At 52.8% G+C, this 24,206-nt stretch overlaps 1 protein-coding gene and 1 pseudogene across 1 annotated transcript; both read left to right on the forward strand.

Annotated features, from left to right (window-relative positions):
- Positions 1-668: 668 nt before the first annotated feature.
- Positions 669-8,148, forward strand: LOC142035017 (feather keratin Cos1-1/Cos1-3/Cos2-1-like). The gene is made up of 2 exons (XM_075036841.1): positions 669-716; positions 7,383-8,148. Exons 1-2 carry the CDS (start codon positions 669-671, stop codon positions 7,707-7,709), a joined length of 375 nt encoding a protein of 124 aa, XP_074892942.1. The 3' UTR covers positions 7,710-8,148.
- Positions 8,149-10,490: 2,342 nt separating this feature from the next.
- Positions 10,491-12,870, forward strand: LOC142035018 (olfactory receptor 6F1-like; annotated as a pseudogene).
- Positions 12,871-24,206: the final 11,336 nt, after the last annotated feature.

The following is a 24,206-nucleotide window of genomic DNA, read 5'->3' on the forward strand; positions in this document are numbered from 1 at the left end:
TGGATGCCGATTGCGATGGCGATACTTGATACCCGTGGCAGTGCTGATGCTGATGACAACGCCTGACGGCAGGGGAAGCGCCCCGGGGCCGTGGGCGGGGCCGGGCGGGGCCGGGCGGGGCGAGGCGGTGCCGGCGGGCGGAGCGGCAGCGCCCCCTGGCGGCCCCGCCCGGGGCTGTCCCCCCCCGCCCCGCCCCGCAGGCCCGGCCCCGCCCGCGGCGGTTCGTGCCCGGCCGCAGCCCCGGCTCCTCTCCCCGTGTCTCTCAGGCCGCAGTAATACACGGCCGCGTCCCCGCGCCGGGGCCGGGCGAGCCACAGGGCGCTGGACCGGCGGTCTGCCGCCACCGACAGCCGCCCCGGCGGGTCCGACAGCTCTTTGGAGTCTTTAAGAGTGTTCACGAGGAATGCGGGGCCTTGGCCCGGGAGCTGACGGTACCAGTGGATGGACTCGGTGAACTGTTTGTTGGGGTGTGAGCAGTTGATGCTGATGCTGGTGCCCTCGGTGGTCTCCGCCGACGCCTCCTGCTGCACCTGGGCTCTGGCCACAGCCACTGCCGAGAAAGGAGAAGGAAAGACCAAAGATCACCAAAGATCGCTCAGCGCTGGTGGCTCTTTTCCCAGAGAAACAGTCAGGAACAGTGGCAGTGAGACAGAGCTGGACTGGAACGGATGGCGACGTGTGCCCATCAACAGGGATGGAGAGTGGTCCTAGGGCAGGTGTGTGGAGCAAGGGGAGAGGTCTGGGAGGGAATGTGAAATTGATGCATGCAGAGTTAGAATGAATGTCAGGTGCAGGGATGGACGGATGGATGAATGGATGGATGGACGGCGAGAGAGAGAGGAGACAGGAGAGTTGGGTGTCTTGCAGCGAAGGATGAAGGGTTGAATTCAGAGGAAGGGGAACGAGGGATGGCAGAGCGGCAGGGAGGGGGAAAGACACGCTGAAGAAGGAGAGGAACAGCCCGGGCACAGCCCCCGGCCCCGTCCACCGCCGCCAGCCCCGCGCACCCAGGAGCACCGCGGCCAGCGCCGCCAGCGCCGCGCCCCGGCACCGCCGCATCCCGCCGCTCCGCCGCCCGCGCCTCGCTGCCCCCCGCCAGCCCCGGCTCTCTGCTCCGGCCGCGGCGCCTCCTCTCCGCCGCCTCCGCCAGCTCCGCCCCGGGGCTGAGCCCTGCGCCGGCGCCGCTCGGGGTCTCGCCCGGGCTGCGAGGGCGCAGGGGCTCTGCACGGGCACCGCTTTGTCTCCTGGGCAATGCCCTCTCCCGCTCCTCCGGCAAGGACACCTCCCCAGCAAGAAGCAGCCTGCGCAGCGCCAGCAGCAGCCTGGCACAGCAGCAGCCTGGCACAGCAGCAGGGCCCTGACCCGGGAGATGGACCAGGTTCCCAGAGCTGTCTCCGAGCTCAGGGGCTGCCAGCAGCAGCCACTGGTTTCCTGCGGATGGCAGGGAGGAGGCTGAGAGCCTCCCTCCCTTCAGCTGCCTCTCTGCACTCGCGGCACAGGGCCTGAAAGTTGTGCTGTGGCCAAGGGGCTCGGAGGACACATGTGCCCATGGCAGTGCAGGGCTCAGGGCAGGGGAGAGGGGGAATCACTGAGTCAGAATCCAGGACCTCCAGAGGTCATCTACATCAACTCCCTCTTGGAACAGTTCACATAAGATCCCGCTACTATTAGATTGCAGCAGCTCCCAGGGAAGCACATTCCAGTTCTCATTATTTCTTTTAGCCTGTTGCTTAACTAGAACTCATTTTCCAGCAGCTGTTCATTGCCTCTACTCCTGTGGCAGAGCACTTCCACAGCCTAGTCCATCTTCTCTGTTGCTTTTGAACAGGTAGTTCCTGGACCTGCTGGGAACAATCTGGCTAACAGAGATCATTGTACCGCCTGTTCCCTGTGGTTGGCTGTCATCCCCAAACTTGCAGAGAGTGTCCTCCTTCCCTCTACTAGTGGCATTCATGGAAACAGTAAACAGTGTTGTTCCTACTGCTGATCCCTGAGAGACTCCAGTAGTAAGTGTCTGCCAGATGGGCTTTGCTCCACTGATCACAACTCTTTCACCCCAGTAGTCCAGCCAATTTTCCACTCACCTTATCACCCTCCTTCTGAACCCATTTGTCACCAATTTGGTCATAAAGGAAGTATGGGAGAATATGCCACTCCAGTTGTGGCCCACCAGTGCTGAATAAGGGGTAGCAATCACCTCTCTTGACCTCTTGGCAATACTTTTGTCTAATGCAGCCAAGGGTACCACTGGACTTCTTTGACACAAGGGCACATTGCTGGCTCATGGCCAAGTTGGTGTCTACCAGAGACCCCAGGTTTTTTTCTGCAAAGCTGCTTTCTATCTGGGTGACCCCAAGCTGCCCTAGTGCATGACATTGTTCTTCCCCAGGGGCAGGAATTTGCACTTCCCCTTCTTGAGCTGCATGAGGTTCCTATCAGCCCATTTCTCCATCTTGGCGAGGTCCCCCTAGATGGCAGCATGACCTTCTGGCCTATCAGCCATTCCTCACAGTTTGCTATCATCTGCAAATTTGCTGAGGATACATTCTGTCCCATCATCCAGATCATCAACGAAGATGTTAAACAGGACACCACTAGTCACTGGCCTCCAACTAGGTTTTGCACCACTGGTCACCACCCTCTGGGCCTGGCCATTCAGACAGTTTTCAATCCACCTCACTGTCTGCTCATCTAGCCCTTACAGGAACAGCTTCTCTATGAGGATCTTGTGGGCAACAGTGTCAAAGGCTTGTCCAGGTAGACAAGATCCACTGCTGTCTCCTCATCTCCCAGTCCAGTCACTTCATCACAGAAGCTTATCGACTTGATCAGGCTTGACTTCCCCTTGGTGAAGCCATACTGACTACTCCTGATGACTTTCTCATCCTTAACAGGCCTGGATTAGGCAGGCTTTCCATGATTAGGTGCTCCATCTCCTTCCCAGGGATCAAGGTGAGGCTGAAAGGCCTGTAGTTCCCTGGGTTCTCCTTCTTGAAGACACTAGTGACATTTGCTTTCCTCCAGTCCTCAGTCCCCAATGAGGTCTTCCTTCTTGGTGAGTATGAGGTGCAGCAGAGCACCTGTCCTCGTTGGCTCCATGTTCCTTTTATTCAGTACCTGTTCAGTCCAAGGTCTCAGCCCCTGCCTGACACAGCACCAGGTTGATGAGTACATTTGGCATTGGCATGGACATGAGGTGGGTGTGTGTCCCACCCCAGACATTGGCAACACTGCATTGGAAACAGATCCACTCAGGGATGGACAGCACATGGTGAGCAGGATCACTCAGACCTTCTCCCTGTCCATAAAGCAAACCCCATCCTTTTGAACTCCCTAGCACTGGGGAGAGCAGCTGTGTATTGGCCTGGAGAGGCAGGGAGAGGGGACTGCCAGCCATGCTGAGGCACTTCCAATATCGTTACACTGAATTAAACTATGGATCCAAACTGTTGCGAAACCATCCTTGTTGTGACCTGAAATCAGCAGTAAAACAGTGTGAGTTTTGCAGAAGCAGGGAAAGGAGAGATGAAGATAAAAAAGATTGCATTTCAGTGCCTGTGCTGTGGGCAGTTGTCTGCCAGGTTTGTTCTGTTGTTGTTCAGCAGCACTCAGGCTCCTTCTGGCCCTGGCTGCTTCGTGGAGCTTATGGACAGAGCAGTGGAGAGTCTCCCTGCTGTGAACAGTGCATTCCCTTGTGATGAGAGACACACAAACACACACATGCTCATGTGCACCATCCTGGAATCACGCAAAATTCTGCACGCAGAAACACTTGCACAAATCCAGCATGCAGACAAGCGCAGACAAGGGAACACACGCATAAACCTGACCAGCTGGGGACACCCTGGGGATGGTCCTGGCAGGGATTCTGGGGAGCATTCTGGGGAAGGACAAGGCCCTGAATGTGCTAATGGTGTTGTTTGGGTATCCAGGGAGACTGCATAGAGGAAGGGGTATTGGGAGCTTTGAAGAAAACACTGTACTCAAGGAGTGGCAAGACATCTGCTCTATTGTGCCTTCCACTAAAGGCTTGAGATGCCCGTACATTAGCATGAGTAGCTGCTGCAAAGAAATCTGCTGGAGTGCCCTGTGCCAGCCTGTGCTGCACGTTGGTGGGTGTTATGAGAGAAATAAGCTTCCAGTGTTCGAGAAGATGTGCATTTTATTTTTGTAACACAAAATAAAAGGCACCATGTCATGAGAGGAAAGCAGAAGCTCTCCCTGGACAGCCTCTGCGCAGTGTGTCTTCGGAAAATCTACCTAGGTCCATCTGATGCTGCACAAACACAGGGTTCCCAGCAACTGAAGGGATGTAAGGTTTACTTGCTATGTATATTCCTCTTTTTATTCTATCATCTTACTAGAACAGCCATTTTATTATGTCATTTGCTGTCAGGCCTTTCTTTCTGAGATCTGAAAAGGACCCTTCACCACATGGTCCCCTATGCCCTCTCCCTGGTGCAGAACAGCAGGAAGCAAAACCAGCCAGCAGAATTTTCATGGGATCATTTTTAGGTGAGATATGGTCAAACCCAGGAGGTGGGCTACTTCATGGCGACAGGGCCACAAAGAACGCCAAAAGAGTGACACAGATGGACATAATTTGCCTTTACTGGACTCCTCCAGCGTGCGAGCTGAGTCCTCTGCCCACGCTGACATGTTTTGCTCTGGAAATGCTCGGGCCTCTCATCCTGTCACACAAAAGATGCCTTCACTGGGGAATGTTACGGATGCACAACTAACCAAACCCAACAGGTGTTAAAACACAGATTTATTCTTCAGCAAAATTTAGTTAGAAGTCCAGTACTATTTTACAAAACCACAGGCTCAATGATGTGAAGAGAATTAATACTACACGGCTGACTTAAGATTCCCCAAGATTTAAAGTGATGGCTCAAAATGCGCCTATCACTCACCTAAAAGCTGAGGGCTCTCTCCCTCGAGGAGTTACCTCGGGCGGTGCCCCAACCTGAGGGGAAGTCCCCAACTGCAGACCCGCTGCTCTGAGGAGGACTGCCAAAATGTCCTCCGGTGGGACCCTGTTTATACCCCTGTGTGATGGGTTGACCCTGGCTAAATGCCAGGTGCCTACCAGAGCCGTTCTATCACTCCCCCATCCTCAGCTGGACAGGGGAGAGAAAAATATAACAAAAACTTGCGGGTCAAGATAAGGACAGGAGAGATCATTCACTAATTACCGTCACGGGCAAAACATGGACTGAACGCAGCTAGAGAGTTAAGAGCTGCTTGATAAGTGGGGAATTTTTATTGTTGTAATTGTGGTGAAGGGACGAGGGGTGGATTGTGTGTAAATTGTCCACTTTTTGTTGGTTTTGTGATGATATTATTTTGATTTTGGTGTGGGGAATTCTTTTTGTTGATGTGAGTGAAGATTTTGCGTGATGAATGTAGATTTTAATGATAATTCTTAAAAATGTGATACACAGAGGCGAGGGGTGGAATGTATTGGTTTTATGTGGCAAGGTTTTGGTAGCGGGGGGGGGTTACAGGGGTGGCTTCTGTAAGAAGCTGCTGGAAGCTTCCCCTGTGTTCCAGAGAGAGCGAGCCCATACCAGCCGGCTCTAAGACGGACCCGCCGCCGGCCAAGGCCGAGCCAATCAGTGATAGTGGTAACGCCTCTGTGATAACATTTTTAAGAAGGAAAAAAAGTTGGGAGAGGGAGAAACAGCCGCGGGAGAGAGGAGTGAGAACATGTAAGAGAAACAAGCCTGCGGACACCAAGGTCAGTGAAGAAGGAGGGGGAGGAGATGCTCCAGGCGCCGGAGCGAAGATTCCCCTGCAGCCCGTGGTGAAGACCCTGGTGAGGCAGGCTGTCCCCCTGCAGTCCAGGGAGGTCCACGGTGGAGCAGATCTCCACCTGCAGCACAGGGAGGACCCCACGCCGGAGCAGGTGGGTTCCCGAAGGAGGCTGTGACCCCGTGGGAACCCCGCGCTGGAGCAGGTTCCTGGCAGGACCTGCGTATCTGCGGAGAGAGGAGCCCGTGGAGCAGGTTTTCTGGCAGGACTTGTGACCCCGTGGGGGACCCGCGCTGGAGCAGTTTGCTCCTGAAGGACTGCACACCGTGGAAAGGACCCATGCTGGAGCAGTTCGTGAAGAACTGCAGCCCGTGGGAATGGCCCACGTTGGAGAAGTTCGTGGAGAACTGACCCCGTGGGTGGGACCCCACGCTGGAGCGGGGGAAGAGCGTGATCAGCCCTCACCCTGAGGAGGTGAAGCGGCAGAAAATAACGTGTGATGACCGTAAACCCCATCCCTGTTCCCCTTGTGCCGCTGGGGGGGGCTTGGTGGAGAAATCCGGGAGTGAAGTTGTGCCCGGGAAGAAGGGAGAGGTGGTGGGAAGGTGTTCTGAGGTTTCGTTTTATTTCTCATTACCTTACTCTGGCTGATTTGTAATAAATTGAGCTAATTTTCCCTAAGCTGAGTCTGTTTTGCCCGTGACGGTAATTAGTGAATGATCTCTCCTGTCCTTATCTCGACCCGCAAGTTTTTGTTATATTTTTCTCTCCCCTGTCCAGCTGAGGATGGGGGAGTGATAGAACGGCTTTGGTGGGCACCTGGCGTCCAGCCAGAGTCAACCCATCACACCCTGTTGAGTCTGACCTGTGGTCATTTAATTCTGTTGGCTAGGAGGGTCACCTCAGTGTACCTGGCACATCTCGATTGGCCAGTTCAAATTTCAACCTGCAGCCTCCAGGGTTTCCTTCCCCTTCTCCCTTCCTGGAGAAGTTTGTTTCCTGCTGGCAGGATGGGGGGGTGGGAATGTACTGCCACACTGGCATAAAGCAGGAAATGAGAAGACAGCAGTTCAGGAAGCCGAAACACAGCCCATAGCATTAGGTGAGATGTTTTGCATTCAAGATGAACTTGTCAGAAAATAATCACCACCTGGCAGCCTGGGGCAGTAAAGGTCCATGATAAAAGCCAGCCCAGCTCCTCACTCTCTCATCCACTTCTCTTGCCTCCATCTCCTTGGGAGTCAGGTGAGTCTCAACCCCCTTCTCCTTCTCTGCTTTCTCTAAAGGCAGGTCTCACCTCAATGGGCCTCTCAGCTGACACCAGCTTGGTTCTATGCCACATCATGGGGCTGCTTGTCATGGGAGAGGGAAGCGGGGAGAAGGTTAGACATGGAGGGAGGCTGAGACTGTACTCGGGTGCCTTCTGGACTCAGGGCTAGGCAGTAGCCGCATGGGAGCTCGTGGCTCTTTCTGGGCCCTGGCAGGACGAGGCCAAGAGGCCCTCAGACATCTCTGCACAGCCTCCATCTCCCGGCCCTGCATCTTCTTGGGCTCCCTCGTGGTGTGGTGACAGAATGCTCCTCACGCCTCCCCATGTTTTGCTTCCTCCCTGCCCTCTCTCCCAGGTGCACCTCCAGCCCCAAGACATGTCCTGCTGTGACCAGTGCCAGCCCTGCCAGCCCTGCGGCCCGACCCCGCTGGCCAACAGCTGCAATGAGCCCTGTGTCAGGCAGTGCCAGAACTCCACTGTCGTCATTGAGCCCTCTCCCGTGGTGGTGACCCTGCCTGGCCCCATCCTCAGCTCCTTCCCGCAGAACACCGTTGTGGGCTCCTCCACCTCCGCTGCCGTTGGCAGCATCCTCAGCTGTGATGGAGTGCCCATCAACTCTGGTTGCTGTGACCTCTCCTGCATCACCAGCCGCTACTGTGGCAGAAGGTGCCCCCCCTGCTAAAGATACTGGCAACGGCCTTGGATCAGGACCACTAGGAACTCAGAACATGCTGCTGGAGAGAGGATGAAAATTAATGCTGTTGTTTTGAGAGCAGCTGATTATTTCTGGCTTGGTCTGCAAGGCCAGCGTGGAAGGGACAAGCCTGGGCTCTCTGAAAATATGGCCAATGTCTACCTTTTCTCTCTGCCACTCACCCTTTTTCTCTCTTTCCTTTGTTGTCTTGTGCTCCCCTCAAAGCCTGCTGTGAGGACCCCAGAAACCAGCCTGGAGTGACCTGCTAGGCTCTCTCTCTTTGCCGGGCAGGTCAACAGATGGCCGGTGGCAACTCTGCCACAGGAAAAGGGGAACAGATTCTTGGCTGCTCCTGCTCCTTCCTGCACTGAGGGCCTCCCCTTGAAGTGACATCATTTCCCTCTTTAGAGTCATTAAAAATTGCTGCAACCCTATCTCTGTCCCTTAGGTGGTCTTTCCATCTGCACACTGACTGCTGAAGGAGGGAGATGTTGCTTTGGGGGGCAAATAGGTGGGAGCACCAGGGGACCCTTCATCACTCTTAGGGTGGGAGGGTGAGACACACTGCAATAAGTTCTTTTTCAGGCACTGCCTCTTGAAGCTGAGGGATCATAGAATCATAGAATAGTTCGGGTTGGAAGGGACCTTTAAAGGTCATCTAGTCCAACCCCCCTGCAATGAGCAGGGACATCTTCAACTACATTAGTTTGCTCAGAGCCCTGTCCAACCTGAACTTGAATGTTTCCAGGGATGGGAAATCTGCCACCTCTCTGGGCAACCTGTTCCAGTATTTTACCACTCTCATTGTAAAAAATGTCTTCCTTATACCTAGTCTGAATCTACCTTCTTTTAGTTTAAAACCATTAGCCCTTGTCCTATTGGAACAGACACTGCTAAAAAGTTTGTCCCCATCTTCCTTATAAGCTCCCTCTAAGTACTGAAAGGCTGCAATAAGGTGTCCCCGGAGTCTGCTTTTCTCCAGGCTGAACAACCCCAAGTCTCTCAGCCTTTCTTCACAGGTGAGGTGTTCCATCCCTCTAATAATTGTCATGGCCCTCCTCTGGACTAGCTGCAACAGGTCCATGTCTTTCCTGTGCTGAGGACTCCAGAGCTGGACTCAGTACTCCAGGTGGGATCTCACCAGGGCACACATTGGAGTGCCTTCCCCCAGTCACCAAGTCCCTTCAGCATTCCCAGAGCCCTGAGGCTGAAGTAGCCCTTGTGTTCTGTGCAACACCCCTGCTCCCTACACACAGGCCAAGGCCTTCCCACAGCTGCAGACCCTGGGACCCTGTGGTGTGGGGGTTTGCCCTCACACAGACCTCACACACCACCAACACCACAGGACCAGGACAGAGGGCAGGGTCATTCCTACATGGGGTGAGGATGGGGGTGCACCTCTCCCCAGGCTGGGTTGTGTGGGAGAGAAGGCTGATGGTAACACAAGGACATTTGGGAGCCATCTGTGGGAAGCTATTAATACTTACACCATTCACCCTTCCTCCTCAGAGAGCCAGTCTATGGGTGAGACACCTTTCTTCCCCAGTCTAGTTACAATGGCATTTGAGAACTTGGGAAAATTTGAAAACCCTTGGGATGTTGAGACCAGTATGGTCCTATTGCTAGGAACTAGCGTATTCCTGAATGTGGTTCAGCTCTTGTTTAAGGTTAAACAACTATTTTAGAAGATCACCCAGAGGTCTGCCCCGAGGCTGGATAATTATGAGTGGCAGGGTGCGTGGGGTAGTATGGGCAAATGCCTAGGGTGTTGTTGCAAAACACCTCCAGTGTTTTGGAAGTTCACCCTTGAACAAGTGCAGAATCCTGAAAAACTAGCAGAACATTTGGAAAATGACAATGAATGGAGCAAAGATGAGAAGCTTACCTGGAGACACCTGCTCTGGAGGCAGGGGAGATCAATTTTCCCCTGCTCACCTCTTGACTTTGTGCTTAGATCTTACTTAGATCTTTACTTCAATGAAGACTGAAGACTTAGGCCTTAACTGCAGTTAGAGGCTCTGAAATGAGGTAGGTGAATCCCTTACCTTACTCCCTCTGTATTCATGTGTCCATAGTTGCCTTTAGTTATGTCCCCACCCTGGAGGTTTCAAGACCACATTACTATCCAGCACCAAATACTTGACACTTCCAGTCTCTTGGGCATAGCTATTTCAGACACCTCCTGCGTGTCAGCAAATGGCTACACAAGAGAGCACTGAGTTCCTGACAAGGTTCACATACCACAGCTGCAGGCAGGAGGCAAACACCCAGCCTGACAGCAACTTTAGAGAATTGCATTGCTGTTCTTTAATTGGCCTGTGTGAAGAGAGAGCATTATCCACCTCTGACAAGCCCATGAGATCCCCCAGAGATCAAACTCCCTGTGGCACACAGAAGGAAAACAGAAACTTGTCTCCTAGGTGTGGCCAATTTGAGCTTCAGTGTGTTAATGAGGTGGGTGTGGGGATGTTCTTATGCTAATGATGCTGGTGACTCTCTGATGTATGCTCTCACTATATGGAGCTGAATTGGAGAGACTTTACGCTGTGTGTGTGCACACGAGGATCCCCTTTGTGGAAGTACAGTGGTGGCTGTGAGGGGGAAAGAAAATCGGGAGCCCAAGCTGTCAATACCTGCTAGGTAAATGGAGAGGAAATAACGTCAGGCAATAGTGTACAGCTTGAAGTGCATTGGCAAGGGGAGAGCTGTTCATCCACACTTGTGACATCACTGCATCCAGAGCTCCTCCAATAAATCAGCCTCTTTCCAATGTTCTCCCTCAGTGAAGGAGACCATGGCTTCATGGCTTCAACTGCAGGATGGTGCATGTAGAGATGTCTTTTGGATCATTTCCATTGGCTGAATTGGTGAGTGAAGCCTGCCCAAGAGCTCTAGCATAGACTTCCAATGCTTTGCACATTTAAGGAGAGCTGGGTTTAGGGGGTTTCCTCTGCTCTTTAGCCACATGAGATTTCTGGTATGTATTGCTAAGGAGGAAGAGAGGAGAGAAAGGGATCCTTCAGATGGTGGTTCAGCTCCATCTGTCTTAGACATTCACCTAAGAATGAGATCATTTCTGCCCTAGAGAACTGATCAAGAATCCTCCCTTGTCTGCAGGGAGGGCATAGATTATATCCAGCAATTCAGCTGGTTTCTCAGCAGAACTGCCTTGGTGGGGATTCACCTAAGAGGATTTTGCCTTCAACCACTGAGGCATGGATACGTCTGCCCAAGTTGAGATGTCCGACTTATTCATCTAAGCTGCTTGCTAGACTCCTGCCTTAGTCCTCAGAGACAACCTGGCACTTCTAAAGGGCTTTTAGCCATGCATATAAGACAAGCTAAGCCATGTCTCCCTCGTGCCTTTTCTCTGTCCATGGAGAAAGAAGGGTGTAAGCTGAGGAGGTGAGATAGGAGTATTTCGCTGTAGATCTTTCAGCTTCGTCAGCAGAAGCCCTTCCCCTGACTCTGAGATGGCAAAGTTACGGAGGTGAATCCTACCCCTAGTAGCTATTCTGAGAAGCAGACATCAGTGGAGGAAATGGAGGTATTTGAAAAGCTTCCTGTGCTGAGACTTGGAAGAAAGCACCTACACAAGACCATGAGTCCTTGAGTAATGACTGTCATACTAGCCTGCTGCCCTGTGTCACTGCCATCTCAGTCCAAAATTTCTTGTGATAAACTCACCTAGAAGAGGTGAGAAACTCTCTTCCAGTACCACATTGTCATGACAGTTTTCTCATCCCTCAGTCTCATTGGCTGAAATCACAAGTCAGTATTGCCTGCCTTGAAGAGTGCAGGTAATGTCATTCCCTTCCTCTACAACAGCCTTTCACGTAGCTGGAGACCCTCATCCTGCCATTGAGTTTCCTAAATGGGATTTTCATCTCAGGGAAGCAATTGCATTCACCATGTTCTAAAGGAGATGCCTGCGCTTGATCTGATAAATAATTCTCCGCTTTCATTTGATGGTGTAGGCCTGACCTTCAGGGTCAGTTCTAGTTGTTCAAATGTGTTTCTGCAGCAAAGGATTTCCCTGACAATTTTAACTTAGGGTAGATGCCATTTTCCCATGCTCTGCACCAACTACTGTTGCAGGGATGGTGGTTTTGTTTCACTACTAGTGCATCTAGTAGTATCTGAAGTAGCATCTGAAGGACCAGCACAGGCATGCAAGCTCACAGAAACATTCCTCTCTTTGCAGATGAACCTCCACACTTGGGAGGACATGGCAAATGGGACAGGTGTGGAAGAATTCATCCTTCTTGGCTTCCCAGGCACGTGGCATTCTCGGGTCTCCCTTGTGGTGGTATTTGCACTGACGTATTCCCTGACAGTAATAGGCAATGCATGCATCATAGCTCTGGTGTGGATGAACAGCAACCTATGGACCCCAATGTACTTCTTCCTCTGTAATCTCTCCTTTCTAGAGATCTGGTACACTACGGGCATTGTTCCCAAAGCCATAGGAGTCGTGCTGGGGACTAGCCAGACCATCTCCTTCAGAGTCTGCATCCTCCAGTTGTTTTTTCTTCTCTCCCTAGGCTCCACTGAGTGTTTTCTCCTGTCTGTCATGGCCTATGACCGCTACTTAGCCATATGCTACCCCTTGAGATACAGCTCCCTCATGAACAGTGGCCTCTCTGCTCGGCTAGCGCTCAGCTCCTGCCTGGGAGGCTTTCTGGTTGTCTCATTGCTGGCCTTTCTGACATCCAGGCTGACGTTCTGTGGGCCAGATGTCATCAATCATTTCCTCTGCGATATAGATTCCTGCCTTGCCCTCTCCTGCAGTGACACATGGCATGTGGAGCTGGCAACCTTCCTTGTCTCCATAATTGTTGTGGTGGCCTCCTGTGTGGTCACCCTGGTCTCCTACATATACATCATCTCTTCCATCCTGAGGATCCAGCCAGCCCATGGCCGAAAAAAGGCCTTTTCCACTTGCTCTGCCCATCTCAGTGTTGTCACAATCTGGTATGGCTCTACCATGTACCTGTATGTCAAACCATCAGCCCAGAAATCCCTGGATCTGAACAAATTCGTGAATACCTTTAACACTGTTGTAACTCCTTTGTTGAACCCCTTCATTTACACACTCAGGAACAAAGAAGTGAGGCAAGCTATGGGGTGGGCTTTTCAGAAAAAGTGAAGTGCACCTGAGCATCACAGGTAGTGAGAAGCCACCAATTCCCCATTGAGCTGATCTCACTCACCTTACAGCCATCTTAGGATGGGCTGAGCCTCACTTCTTATGCTCCCACCTCCCTCTGTTCATTCCTGAGTTAATTCAAAATGCCTCTGTACTGTTTTTTTCTGGGATAGAGTTAATTTTTGTCATAGCAGCTGGTATAGAGCTATGTTTGGATTTGTGCTGAAAACAGTGTTGATAATACAGGGATGTTTTTGTTACTGCTAAGCAGCGCTTACACAGTCAAGGCCTTTTCTGTCTCTCACAGTGCTCCACCAGGGAGTAGCCTGGGTGTGCACAAGAAGTTGGGAGGGGACACAGTTGGTACAGCTGACCCCAACTGACCAAAGGGATATTCCATACCATATGATGTCATTATCAGCATATAAAGCTGGGGGAAGAAGAATGAAGTGGGGGGAATGTTCAGAGTTATGGCATTTGTCTTCCCAAGTAACACTTAAGGGTGATGGAGCCCTGCTTTCCTGGAGCCCTGCTTTTCCTGGAGGTGTTCAACCTGCCTGCCAATGTGAAGTAGTGAATGAAGTCCTCGCGTTTTGCTTTGCTTGCGCACGTGACTTTTGCTTTAGTTATTAAACTGTCTTTATCTCAACCCACAAGTTTTGTCACTTTTATCCTTCTGATTCTTTCCTCTGTCCTACCAGGGGGGAGTAAGTGGGTGGCTGTGTGGTGCTTAGTTGCTGGCTGGGGTTAAACCACAACAGCCTCACAGTGCTCTAAAGACCAGTGCTTGGAAAGGGTCACAAATCCCGTCCAGAAATGGTTCTCCAACAGAGCTGGAGGAGTGGTCCTCCCACAGGTTTGTCTTCCACTTAGCAAAGTGCTTCATTTTGTCAGGGATTCATGTGAATCCCCTAAAGAAGTCCCAGCAGCTGGCTTACTGCTTTAGGAAATAGACATGTATTTCTCTGTTTAGTCTGATGTTTTCTAGATGTATCTATGCCCCATTCTTGTGGCTGTTTCATCAAATCATACTCTGGTTCAAGATAAAATTTGGCAATGTCTAGGTTCTCTACCTATAGTCATTATTCCTAGCATAAGACTGACAGCAAAATTTACATTCCCCTCCTTTTCTCTCTTCTGTATCTGAATGTATTTTTTATTAAAAATATGGAAACTGCTGTGCTTCAAGCTAGGTGTGTCAGGGTATTTCCACATCTAAAACCCCACATCAGTTTTTAACAGTCCATCGTTCCACCCATTTTGGGCTTTGCTGTGGAAACACTTTAACATGATCGGCAAAGACCCAAATCTGCAGAGCTGTGAAAGGCTGGGTAGCAAGTGTCTCCTTACCCTTATTGGGAGGACATTAGCACTTCCAAAGGGCACTTGCTTTTCCCCTTCCTACGGTTTTTGTTTCAGAATCACATTCTCAAAGCTCTTTGTTCTGCAAACTGACAGTGAAGGCAGTCCATGTGACCACTTCATAAGGAGGAGGCACCAACATGGCAGATACACCTTTATGAACAGTGTGGGACTGAATTCACCTGAGTGTAGAGCTCTCCAAGGGAGGTGATGGAGTCTGGAATGTCTTCTGAACGTCTTCTCCTCCCTTCTGGAAGCAATGGTGCTTCTGGAGGCGACTCACCAACCTCCCGTATTGACCTCTCCTTGGCCACTTGGCTCTTAGACCTGCAGCCAGGCCCAGGCACCAGTACCCAAGGACAGGCTGATGCCCACCCTTCTCAGCTGTGCTCTCTTTCTCAGTGGCATTTGGGAAAACCCTGGGAAATCCACTGAGGCTGGAGAAAGAGCCTGAGCCTGGATCTGTCCTCAGGTAGCCATTGCTGCTTGTCAACCCTGCTTTAGGGATGATGTTGCTTTTGGGGGAAGAATTGTGTCTCTGGATTGTTGAAGCCCTCTGCAGCCCTGGAGAGCAGCCAAAAGCAGGACCTGAAATGTCCAAGGCACCCTAGACACAGTGGAGTGCAGGACACTGAGGGCTGATGTCCATTCCTCATCAACGCTGTCTGAGACAATGCCCTCTGAGATGAACAGGGGCATGCAAAGCCTCCAACAGGGCTGGCAGAGCAGACCCATGCCACTTGCCAGAGGCAGGCCATTCTGGAACAGCAGTAGGTCAACAACCAAGTACTTTAGGCTTTCTCAGGTGAACTGGATGATACTTCATGAGCAACAGTCTCCACTTCATAGGGTGGGATCCAGCTGGAAAGCCAGTACCCTCCAGCTGAGCTTCCACATGCAGTGCTGGGGTGGGATTGCCTGAGAATAGGTCCCCAGAACCATTCCTGTTGCCTATGGGTGGAAAGAAGTTCACTGAGAAGTGATTGCCAGCTGTTGGGCAGAGAAGCCAGCATGGACTCATGGACATAGGGGTTCCTTCCCATCTGAGCCCTGGCGATTTCCCTGAGAAGGAGAAAAGACATGAAAAAGGGTGGGACCACTCTCTGGCAGTGGATGAGGGTGGGAAGGGTTTGAACAGAGAATCTTGTCCAGCACCTGGCTGATGGGTCTTTTTCACTTGCTGATGCCCAGATGCGGGGCAAGGAAGGGCTCTTCCCTTCTTGGGCTACTATGGCCTAACGGCAAAACCATAAGAGCAGTTGTGCCTCCTACCACAAGCTTCGTTCTCCAGCTATGGCCATCAGCGGAGGCACAGGGAAAGGGAACAGGACAACGAGCTGATAGGTTACTTGCCCTGAGCCCTCACTGCTGTGTACCAGCCATTTTAAGCAGAGGGCATTTACAAGCCTGGCTTGGCTTGTTTACGGTGCAGCCTCCAATGACTCTGCCCCAAGTCAGGTTTCCTGGACTCTTTTCATCATCAAAGACCCTGGTTCTAGATGCAGCTGTCAAAGTCATGGTGACATATACTTCACAGCAGTACAGGCTGGGGAGGCAGAAGCCCAGCCTCACCACAGTCCCCAGGTGCTGCGGCTGTGCAGGCTGAGCTCAGAGCTACAGACAAGCAGTGGCAGGGAGGGAACTGCTCCTCAGAGCACCCCCCACGTTTCTGTGCAGTGCTGCAAGCTGTGGGCACCAGTGTGTGCTCAGTGCACAGAAATAGGCAGCGCTGTCCTGGAGCTCGGCATCCCGCACATTCAGAAGCACCTGGGAGGTCTCCACAGTCAGTGTAGAGGAGAATCTCCCTGAATCCTCACGAGATTTCCATTTGTTGACCCGCAGCAGCATCTGAGGGGACTGGGACTGGCGCTGCTGGTACCAGTAGATGATGGGATTGGCGGAGCTGGTGGAGAAATTGCAGTGCAGAGCTGTGCTCCCCCCTGCCTGGATGGTAATTTCTGCTGGAAACTGGAGCACAGAGTCCTTTTGGGCATGACCTGTAAATCCAGACAGGGCTTTCAGCTTTGCTTGCTTGTCTACCTGTCCATCTATCACTTCATCAGCTTGCTCACTCTCCCCACTTTCCAGCTCACTTTTCCTAGTCTCTGAAACGCTGAGCTGTTTGTCCCTGCACACTTCTTTCTGCAGGTTCTTGCCACTACTCACCCCCCAGACCATCCTGCTTTTCAGCAATACTCACTGGTCTTTCAGTCCACTGGTTCTACCCATATCTGCCTCTGATCTATGCTAACTGCTGGCCTCTCCTTCAGCAGCAGAGGACATGAACTGTTCCTCTCCCACCTCTGACCATATCTTCTTGCTATCTTCTTGCTAGAACAGTTCCTCCATATGACACACCGCATCCTCTGCTCTTCTGTTGACCTTGTAAGGCATTTCAGCTCTTCTTGCATTGAGTTAGCCTTCCCTGTCCCACAAGGTTTATGACCAACCCTACAGAGATTAGTAGCATTTTATCCAGTATGTCTAGGAGAGAAGCTCCTATACACCACACTGCTCCATTCCCTAGCATCTTTCCCTCTTTCAGGCTTCATGTGTATTAGCAGCACGTTCAAGAATGCTCAGTAGCTGCAAGTTTAAGGCGAGGTCTTATTCCTCCTCTGATGCCCATTACTCATGACATCTCCCACGTTATTTGCTGTACCCACCTGCAGCCCCTGCTCTGCCTACAGAAACACTCCCAGATCCCCCAGGCAAACAGGACTCACGTCTCCCCACTTCCACCACCAACTGCATAAAGTCTTGCCTCATTCTCCCCAGCCTGAAAGTCACATCTCACCAAAGTCTGCCAGTCCCACCAGTGCTGCCAGGAAAAGCAGGACTGTGTCACGCTCTCCCTTCATGGGGGGCCCAGGGACCTGTCAGCAGGAGGGACCCAATGCTTGCAGCTTCACCTCTTCTGCCTCTGCCAGATCAGAGAGGCCTCCAAGCCACAGCCCAGAGGGTGGAGCAAAACTCTCTCCCTGCTGCTCCAGGCAGGCCTCTTTGGGTCTGTCCTCTAACCTCTGCCACAAGAAGGCTCTCTGGAGATATAACAGACTCATGGTTTAAATCCTGTCAATCAGAGGGACAGGCATCCTTTGTGAAAGTGTCCTGACATCAACCACCTAGCCAGCTGCACAGACCTGCACCCAGCTCTGCAGGAGATGGAGAAGGCACCCCTGCACCCACCCACATCCACCCTGTCCCTGGGACTGTCTGCATGGAGAAAGGACCAGGCACACATGGAGAAAGGACCAGGCACACACTGAAGTGCCTGGGCCCAGGTGTCGCACACTCCCTCCCTTTGCCTCTGGCCATAGAGGAGGAACCTGAAGAGAAACGTCTCGGTAAAGAGCATCTGCTGCAGAAACCAGCCGCACAGGGACAGACGCACTCCCGCACTCTGGCAGGGGGAGGATGTGGCAACACAGCTCTCTGCTGTACAGGCACTCCCTCTGTGTCCCTTCACCTACCCACATTACCCACAATCTCCAGCTGCTTGTCCCACCCTGGGCCCCAGAACCCCAATAGCCAGGCAAGCAAAAGGGCTACTTGATTTTCTTGTCTTCTGATGTCTGCTGCCTGGAGCAGGGCTCCTCTGCCACTTGCACCCAGGGCCCTATGCTCACACGGTTGGCAGGGACTGCAGGAAGCAGGTGATAGTGTAGCAGCCCCCATTCACAACCCCGCTCCCACAAGGCCTTCAGGGTCCTGTCTTTCAGTCGAGGCCATGGCAGAAGGACGGTGGGCTGCCCTCTGCTCTCCAATGACTGCAAACCTGCCAGGAGTCCCCTTGTAATACAACCATAGCTGCCACAACAGTCCCCAGCTGAGGCAGGGAAGAGGGCGGAACCTTTCCTCCCTGCCTCTGAAGCCTGTGAATATGCACTTTCACAGCTTCTACAGCCACGCAGGCCTCACTGGGGACTGGCTGGGCCCAGGACCCCATGGCCACAGGCCTCTTTCCAGCTCCCACTCACCTCAGACCTTCAGCCCCATAGGGCAACTTAGCAGACCTCTTTGTGGCTCACTCCTGAGGTTTGAACTTGAGTCTCAGATGTGTCTTTCAACAAGTGCCCAGCTCGAGCTCCTCTCCTATCTCCTGCACTTTGCTTCAACACCAAAGGCTCTCAACCCGAGGTTCAGGGGACTCCTGTGCAACAAGCCCTATGTCCCAAACACTAGCCACTGTGTGATACACTTGAAGGTGTCTGTGACAACCAGTATCTCCTTCTCGTGTTGGCGCTGAGGTAGAACTGCTGGCTCTACAGGATGCCTTTCCAACACCAGTAGGAGCATGAGAGAAGCGGCCTGTGGAGCTGGGGGATTGCGTTTGTAATTATATGTCTGAGCCTGTTTACAAAGTTAACAGCAAGAGACCACATCTGGTTGTGGTTTGCAAAGAAACGGCTTGTATTGGCACTATCAGTTAGTTCTTTCTGTTCCAACAGGACCTGGTGATGTTCGTGGTCGGAAAGTGTAGGGTTTGGCGTTCGGAAGATCTCGCGATGGCACGGAAAGTTAGAGGGTCAGTCGCAGCCTTGTGATGTACCTGTAACCCCACCTCCCCTTGTTAGTATGAAAGGAATTAACTGCGCAATAAAAGGCGGAAGTTGGCGCTCACACTGTGTGTGTTATCTGTCTCTTTCCCTGGTCCGGGCCGCCCAGTGATCTAAGCCTGGCACCTTGATATGTACCGAACGCTACGTGATCGGTTGCCGTGGCGACGATGGAACTTGTGCAAGTGATTAGGGGGTTGAAAGAGTTGGCTAATGAGGTGGGTGCCCGCAGAACGATTAGGAGGGGCCCCACGGGCGAATGCATCCAATGGGTGCTGCGCCGGGGAGGGATGAGTTCTCCCACAGAAGTCTTTAGTCCCCCAAATTGGGGGGTGGTTCGGGATATGTTGATTCAGTCAAGCGCCGGTTCGAAAACAACGGGGGACAGTGCCCCCAGGGACGGTGGTTCAAGATCAGATGGAGTGGGTGGTTGTGGAGCGGGGCTCGCGGAGCGGTTCCTCTCTGACTGATAGCGTGGACTCAGAGGGTGCAGCGGAGCTGGGGGTTTTTCCGGTGGAGACGGTACCTGCGAGACTGGACGGACCCTCTCTGCGGCGTGCATGGGAGGAGTTACGGCAGGATCTTCTGAAGGAGTTGCGGGAATGCCTCCTGGACTGGGTTCCCGGCGGGGATGTTAAGGGGGATTTATACCGTCAGGTGAAGGAATGGGAGGAAAGAACGCCCCCGGAGGGGGAGCTCAGGAAGCTGAGAGGGTTAAAAACTGTAGTAGAGGGGGAACCACCCCCCAGCGAGGGAAACCAGGCGCCTTTGTCGGGAGAGCAGGCTGAGTTTTTGCCTGCCGAGCCTATGCAGGTTGAGCCTTTGCCTGCTGAGCCTTTGCCTGCGCAGGCTGGGCCTTAGCCTGCGGCGGCGGAGCCTTTGCCTGTGGCGGCCGAGCCAGTGCCTGTGGCGGCTGGGCCTTTGCCTGTGCAGGCCGGGCCTTTGCCTGCGGCGGCCGAGCCTTTGCCTGTGGCGGCCGAGCCAGTGCCTGTGCAGGCTGTGCCAGTGCCTGCGGCGGCTCGGCCTTTGCCTGCGGCGGCCGGGCCTTTGCCTGCGGCGGCCGGGCCTTTGCCTGTGTGGGCCAGGCCTTTGCCTGCGGCGGCCGGGCCTTTGCCTGTGGTGGCTGGGCCTTAGCCTGCGGCGGCTGGGCCTTAGCCTGCGGCGGTGGAGCCTTTGCCTGCGGCGGCCGAGCCAGTGCCTGTGCAGGCTGTGCCTTTGCCTGTGGCCGCCGAGCCAGTGCCTGTGGCGGCTGGGCCTTTGCCTGTGCAGGCCGGGCCTTTGCCTGCGGCGGCCGAGCCTTTGCCTGTGGCGGCCGAGCCAGTGCCTGTGCAGGCTGTGCCAGTGCCTGCGGCGGCTCGGCCTTTGCCTGCGGCGGCCGGGCCTTTGCCTGCGGCGGCTGGGCCTTTGCCTGTGCGGGCCAGGCCTTTGCCTGCGGCGGCTGGGCCTTTGCCTGTGCGGGCCAGGCCTTTGCCTGTGGCGGCCGAGCCGTTGCCTGTGGGGCCTGGCCCTGTTGAGCCTATTCCTGCTGTGCCATCAACTGCGCCATCTGCCGCTCCTGTGCTGGAACGGGTTAATCCCTCGGCTGGGCCCTTCCGAAACTGGCGCGCGGTACCAGCAGCTATAGACTCCGGTTATTCTGATGAGGAGAGGATGGATAGTGCGATACGGCGGCCATCGAGAAGCGCGCCACAGAGACAGGCAAGGGAGGGACAGGACACCTTACAGAGGCATTGGAGGGGAGTAAAAAAAAAAAAAAAAAAAGAGAGGGAGAGAGGCGTTTCACTGGAAAGTCCTTGAGAACTTACAGAATGCTGTGAGTCAGTGCGGAATCCACTTATTGATACAGCCAGTACTTGTATGTAGTACTTGCTTTAGGTAAAAAGTGTGTTAAGCATACTTTGATTAAACATAGCGCGGGCGAGGGTATGCCTGTGTACAGACACCTGAAGGGGTCCTGAAATGGGTTCCTAGTCGTATGATTCGTCCTGCCTTAACCTCGTAGTGTTTGAGTTTTCTTACAGATTGCTGTCATCCTGTCCTGGCTTGTGACACCTTGGGTATCCGGATGACATCCCTCTCAGAGTCCATCAATACGTGCCTTTATGGGATCCGACTGTCGGAACTCGCGGCCAGGAATCTAGGTGCCTCGGACATTAAGCCTTAACATCAGCGCACCAACGATAAGCCTTATAGAGTAATAGAAGTAACTCTTTCCAAGTCTTAACTTTCAATCTACCTCTTGTGTGACTTTCTATAAAGGAGCTCTTTGCTCTGCAGGGTAAATGGGGCATTTACGGGTGTTTAAGATAGAGTGTTTTAAAGTAGTTGTAGAGATATGTTTCTACTCATGGCACTTTATATCGTTATTTCTTTGTGTGGAATTGTTCATAACAATAGAAGCCAACTCGTCATGGGGAGGGGAGAGATGTAGGGTTTGGCGTTCGGAAGATCTCGCGATGGCACGGAAAGTTAGAGGGTCAGTCGCAGCCTTGTGATGTACGTGTAGCCCCACCTCCCCTTGTTAGTATAAAAGGAATTAACAGCGCAATAAAAGGCGGAAGTTGGCGCTCACACTGTGTGTGTTATCTGTCTCTTTCCCTGGTCCAGGCCGCCCAGTGATCTAAGCGTGGCACCTTGATATGTAGCGAATTCTACAGGAAAGAGATCCCAGGCCCTGCCCGTTGATCCGCAGCAATGCCCGGTTCGAGCACAAGGACCGAGGGCAGCCCGGCTGCCCGTGGGCAGGAGGACCTCTGCTGCCCGCCTCCCTGGGCAGAGCAGAAAGGCGCTGCTCCTCGCCGGGAGCCAGCGGGGCCGGCGGCTGCAATCGCTCCTTCCCGGCACCGCCGGCCACCGCCACCGCTCCGGTCGCGATTCCTCCCCGCTGTGGCGGGGGATGTCTGTCTGCGTCCCGGTGGGAGTGCGAGGGTGCCGGTGCCGATGCAAATGCCTTCCCACAGCTGCAGACCCTGGGACCCTGTGGTGTGGGGGTTTGCCCTCACACAGACCTCACACACCACCAACACCACAGGACCAGCACAGGGGACAGAGTGATTCCTACGTGGGGTGAGGACTGGGGGCAGCTCTCCCCAGGCTGGGTTCTGTGGGAGGCAGTGCTGAGTCAGGTGGTAACTCAGGGACAATGAGCATCAGGACCAAGCCTACCTAGACCCAGTGCAACCATGGGTCCCAGCTCTGGCTCGGTTCCTGGCCCACGGTCCCTATGTGAGCTCTGGCCTAGCGCAGGCCTGCCCCAGCTCTGCCCTATCTGTGCCTGTGTCTGGCCTGGGCTACTGTTATCCTCCTGGCCTGGCCAGGCTCCTAGATAGTCCACGGCAGTCGCTGGCTGGAGCCTTCACCTTGTCCTCTCTTGAGTCTGGCCTTGCTCTGAGACCCAGCTCCAGGTCTGAGCCTGGGATTGAGACCTCCTACACATCCCTTGCCTAAATTACGGCAATGATCGGTAGATGCTTTGGGGGTAGAATTATCTCCTGTCTCAGACAGAAATCTGAGGTGGACCAAGCTCTTTTGTTTGTTCTCAGCAGAGCCGTAGACCAGGCAAACATTTCTAGGTGTTTACCCGAGCAACTGTCTCCCTCGGGCCCATGTTTATCCAAGACCCGTGAGAGTGGTGGTGAATACACATCCTCATAACCAGCCTGGAGAGCACCGGCTAGCACTTCTCTTGGCACATCAGCACCACACAGAGTTTTTTGACTCATGTGCGCACCCTCCAAAGAGTGCTCTCTTTCCTGAAGGCATCACGGCCTTTTTAAAACACGATGCTATGGATAGTGCTTTGCAGAGGAAGCAACTGCAGTATACCTCTCCATGGACTGCTGTCGTGGTTTAGGCACAGCCAGCAACTCAGCATCACATGGCCACTTGCTCACTCCTCCCCCCTGGTGGGATGCAGAAGAGGTTTGGAAGAAAAAGATAAAAACCTTGTGGGCTGAGAGAAGGACAGTTTAATAGGACAACACAAGGAGAGAAGAAATAATAAAACCAATAATACTAATAGAAGAATATACGAAGCAAGTGATGCACAATGCAATTGCTCACCACCTGGAACCCCAGGCCCTGTCCGTTCCTGAGCCCAGAATCCCCCCTCCCCCTGGCCAACTCCCCCAGTTTATATACTGAGCATGACATCATATGGTACCGAATATCCTCTTGTCTAATTCGGGCCACCTATCCTTGCTGTGTCCCCTCCTAGCTTCTAGTGAAAATTAACTCTGTTCCAGCCAAACACAGGACACGTGTGGATATCACAGTGTCTTTTTTCTACATCAGTGTAACAACAGATTACCTTTTAAACAGATTTTAAAACTGTATTCCAACAATCTAGTACAAAATGATCAGATGCTGATGTGTTTTGAAAAATATGAAGATAGATCTTTCCCCATGACGACAGCTACTCAAAGTATGTTTCCTCCTTTCTGTACTATTCTGTTCTTGTCTCAACCCAGGAGTTTTACTTCTTCTCCCGGTTTCCTCCCCCATCCCACTGGGGTGGGGGGGAAGTGAGTGAGCGGCTGCCTGGTGCTTAGTTGCCGGCTGAGGTTAAACCACGGCAGTCCTTTTGGTGCCTAATGTGGGGCTCAAAGGGTTGAGATAATGACAACCCTAACCAGCACTTGTTAAAATTAATTTCTTACAAGCGTTTATTACATTGGTCTAATAGCCGCTGGTCACTATGTTGATTTATGAGTTCTTAGAGTTGTGGCACTTGTTTTTAGAGTTCTCTTATGCATCACCTCACTTGCTGTATGTAGTCCCTGTGCTGCCGCTTATCATTCGTTTAAGGTTTTCGCTTTGATGTATTGTGTAATACTGGCTTATGGTATGATAAAATTATCGGTTGTGGGACTAATCCGGTGTTTGCACTCAGCATTGTTGTCACCTCTATACTTTGGGAGCCTTCTGTGGGAAGCTATTAACACTTACACCATTCACCCTTCCTCCTCAGAGAGCCCATCTATGGGTGAGACACCTTTCTTCCCCAGTCTAGTTAAAATGGTGTTTGAGAACTTGGGAAAATTTGAAAACCCCTGGGATATTGAGACCAGTATGGTCCTATTGCTAGGAACTAGCATAATCCTGAATGTGGTTCAGCTCTTGTTTAAGGTTAAACTACTATTTTAGAAGATCACCCAGAGGGTTAGGGTTAGGGTGAGTGCCTGACATGCTGCATGGAAGCCATGGGGCGAACTTCTGCCTCCTTCAGCTCCTGCTGCATTTCTGAGTGGGGACCAAAATGGACTCTCAAATGCTCCTTCAGGACCTGGGAGTGCAGCAGGCAGCCTCTGCAGGGAAACAACCTCATTGTGTTCAACCGCCTCTTGCCCTGGGGGGGGCTGCAGTAACCGAGAAGTGCCTTCCAGGTGGTCATCTTCTACCCTTGTGGAAGATGTG

The sequence above is a fragment of the Buteo buteo genome, chromosome 9 (assembly GCF_964188355.1).
Source record: "Buteo buteo chromosome 9, bButBut1.hap1.1, whole genome shotgun sequence".
NCBI lineage: Eukaryota > Metazoa > Chordata > Aves > Accipitriformes > Accipitridae > Buteo > Buteo buteo.